At 62.8% G+C, this 3113-nt stretch overlaps 1 protein-coding gene across 1 annotated transcript in view; it reads left to right on the top strand.

The window, feature by feature from the left end:
• Positions 1–609: 609 nt before the first annotated feature.
• Positions 610–3113, top strand: part of ALX4 (ALX homeobox 4) — a 40177-nt gene continuing 37673 nt past the window's right edge. The window contains exon 1 of the mRNA XM_040638705.1: positions 610–1060. Within this exon, the coding sequence (XP_040494639.1) occupies positions 610–1060 (451 nt within the window). The remainder of the gene's footprint in view (positions 1061–3113) is intronic.

Here is a 3113-nt window from a genome sequence, read left to right as displayed (position 1 = left end):
AGTCCTAGGGTCGGGTCACCTCTCCTGCCCGGCCTAGAATCGGAAAGGCCCTCCGGCGCCTCCGGGTTTAATCCCCAGCGAGGGAGTTAGTAGCATCTCCTTAAGAGAGAGGAAGGGAGGGGCAGGGGGTGTTAAGAGAGTAGGGAGGAGGGGGAGGAAGAAGGAGAGAAGGAAGGAGAGAGTCGGGGGAAAAAAATTCACTCTCCCTCTTTTTTCACCCCCACTTCAAAATTGTAAGAGGGTTTGGGAGATCTGGTCAACTTTCCGAAACATCTGAATCTTTTTACGGCCCTCCGTTCTTTCCCTGGGCCAGCTGTGGGGAGGGAGAAGGAAGAGAGAGGAGGAGGAGGAGGAGGAGGAGGAGGAGGAGGGACGAGAGAGAGAGAGAGAGACAGACAGAGAGAGAGACAGAGAGAGAGCGCTAGAGAGAGAGGAGAGAGAGGAGAGAGAGGAGAGAGAGCGAGACTTGGAGGGAGGAGGGAGATCGAGCAGGCCCTCGCGGAGCGCAAGGCCACCGCCTCCTCGCCTCTCCAAACTCCCGGCCAAGGCGCGCGGTGGCGTCCTCGCGCTCTCGCTCGCGCCCCCGCCCGTCGCCCGCGCAGGCCAGGCATGAATGCTGAGACTTGTGTCTCTTACTGCGAGTCGCCGGCTGCTGCCATGGACGCCTACTACAGCCCGGTGTCGCAGAGCCGGGAGGGCTCCTCGCCTTTTAGGGCATACCCGGGCGGCGAGAAGTTCGGCACAACTTTCCTCTCGGCCGCCGCCAAAGGGCAGGGATTCGGAGACGCCAAGAGCCGGGCCCGCTACGGCGCGGGGCAGCAGGACCTGGCGGCACCCCTGGAGAGCGGCGCCGGGGCGCGGGGCTCCTTTAACAAGTTCCAGCCGCAGCCGCAGCCGCAGCCGCCGGCCCCGCAGCAGCCGCAGCCGCAGCCGCAGCCGCCCGCGCAGCAACCGCATCTCTACTTGCAGCGCGGGGCTTGCAAGACTCCCCCGGACGGCAGCCTCAAACTCCAGGAAGGCAGTGGCGGCCACAACGCGGCCTTGCAGGTCCCCTGCTACGGTGAGTGCACGTGCGGGGCGCTCGGGGCTGGGGAGCGCAGGGCCGGGGCTTCGGAGCTTTGCAGACCCGCTCGGCCGGCGGGAGGCAGGGCTCGGCGAGCCGGGGAGGCGCGGGGCCGAGCAGCGGGTGGCTCTGTGTCGGAAAATAGGAACCGACTGTTCCGAGGGGACCGTGGGATCCGTCCTGCCACCTTCATCTCCTCACGCCGAGGGCTAGGAGCGTCTTTGGCTGTTAAAGGCGACCGGGAGTTCGTTTCTCTCGGTCCTCGCCGGTGCCCCAAACCACTCGCTTTGCGCTGCTCGCGGGGCCGCCTCCGAAGCGGATGCTTCGCCCGGCTCGGGTCTTGCGGCGGCAAAGTGGCGTCGCGGCGCTCGGGCGCTCGGGGCGCGGGGCTCCGGGGCTGCTGAGGCCTCGCTCCCCGCAGGCCTGGAGGCCCCCGGGGCGGTGCTGCAGGTGGGAGCGTCGCAGGTGCCGAGCCCGCTGGGAGCCTGGAGCGCAGCCGGCTGAGCGCGGCCGGGATGCGGTGGATCAGGGACACCACGCGGGTGCGGGGCCGCAGACTTCTGGAGCCACCGAAGACCCGAGTTCGCCCCCTGCACACACCCCCCACAAGCCCGGCTCGCGGCGGCAGAGGCAGACGGGCTGGCGTTCGGAGCGTTTCTCCTCCGGCGAACCTGGGAGGCGGCTGGCTCGGAACAATGGTTTAGGACCCACCCGCAAGAAGGCAGGGAGCTAGAGAGTTGCAGGCAGCGCAAAGCTGGGGGAAGAGGGAAGCTTCTGGGTCCTGATTTGGGCCCACAGGGAACCCGAGGCCTAAATGACCTCCAAGCCCCCTTGAGCTTGCGGGCAGGACGTAGGCCTGGGCCCCCAGAGCTTAGCAACCATGATGGAGGAAAAGGCAGCCTGAGGCCAGAGCCGCTCAGCAGCCTCGGCCTTCTCGCCCACTGCTTCGGGATTGACAAGCCCCAGGCTGGCAGAGAGAGAAACCCAGAAGGGAGGGAAAAATCTTCTCTGGGCTAGGAGCCCTGGATACAGGCTCTCCCTGAGGCCTTGGCCTTCAGGCAGGGCCCTGGAGCTGAGCTGGTCCTGACACAGCAATGGCTTTGGCTGCACTGGTCCAGCCTGAAGGGAGAGGCACCAAGACTGGGGACAGACATGGGACATGGTGGAGGCCTTGGTGGCTAAAATAGCCTTGGGAAAACAGCCCATGGCAGACACTTTCTTATCTTCAAACTAACTTTCCAGAGGCTCAGAACTAGTTCATTAGGTGGTTGTTTTCATAAACATTTACACAATTATACACTCGACTACACACACACAACCCCTCCGTCATGAGCCAACACAGTCACACACTAAATACACTCACTTATGTGGCCTCACACACAGTCACACACTCCCAAACCCACAGGACAGGACTGAGAGCGGATTTGGAAAGATCCAGTGGACTTTCCCCGCTTCCTCCACCTTTCCTCCCCACCTTCCTGTTGGAATGAGATCAGGCACTCAGATCACAGACCTTCGAGGCTCCGCACAGGTGCTCCTTCCCCACTCCGACAGGCAGGGGCTGTCAGCTCCTGTCAGCAGGCACCCACCTGCCAGTGCTGCTGACTCAGGCTCCCTCCTCCAGGCCTTACCCAGGCCCCTCCTGGTCCCTGTCACCAGGACTACTGGGTGAGAGCAAGTCTCAGACTGGGGGACCCCTGGAGGTCCATTGTGCAAAGCCAGGGGCCTCACAGGCTCTCTCTCCCACTATACAGGATTTTCACGTTTTAAAGAAATTCACTAGTGAGGCTTCTGAAGAGGAAGAGACATGACATAAGAAGAGGTCCCAAGCTGCTTCCAACCTCTTGTTTGGCAGATGTCTTCAGGTCCAGAGGGAAAGAGGAAAGGGCTGGCCCCCTCTGGGCACCCTCTCGGAGCCCTGCTGCCACCCCTCCCCACTGGCCTGACCCTTTCTCTAACTTGAATTAGCTGGTTGAGCAAGCGACTCCTCGAAAGCCCTTTTCCTCCTAGAGATAACTGCATCAGTGGGTGGTAAGTGTTCCCCCCCCCC

Source organism: Ursus maritimus, unplaced genomic scaffold (assembly GCF_017311325.1).
Source record: "Ursus maritimus isolate PB19 unplaced genomic scaffold, ASM1731132v1 scaffold_23, whole genome shotgun sequence".
Classification (NCBI taxonomy): domain Eukaryota; kingdom Metazoa; phylum Chordata; class Mammalia; order Carnivora; family Ursidae; genus Ursus; species Ursus maritimus.
The sequence above is the reverse complement of the archived record's forward strand: the minus strand, read 5'-3'. Positions and strand labels throughout refer to the sequence as shown.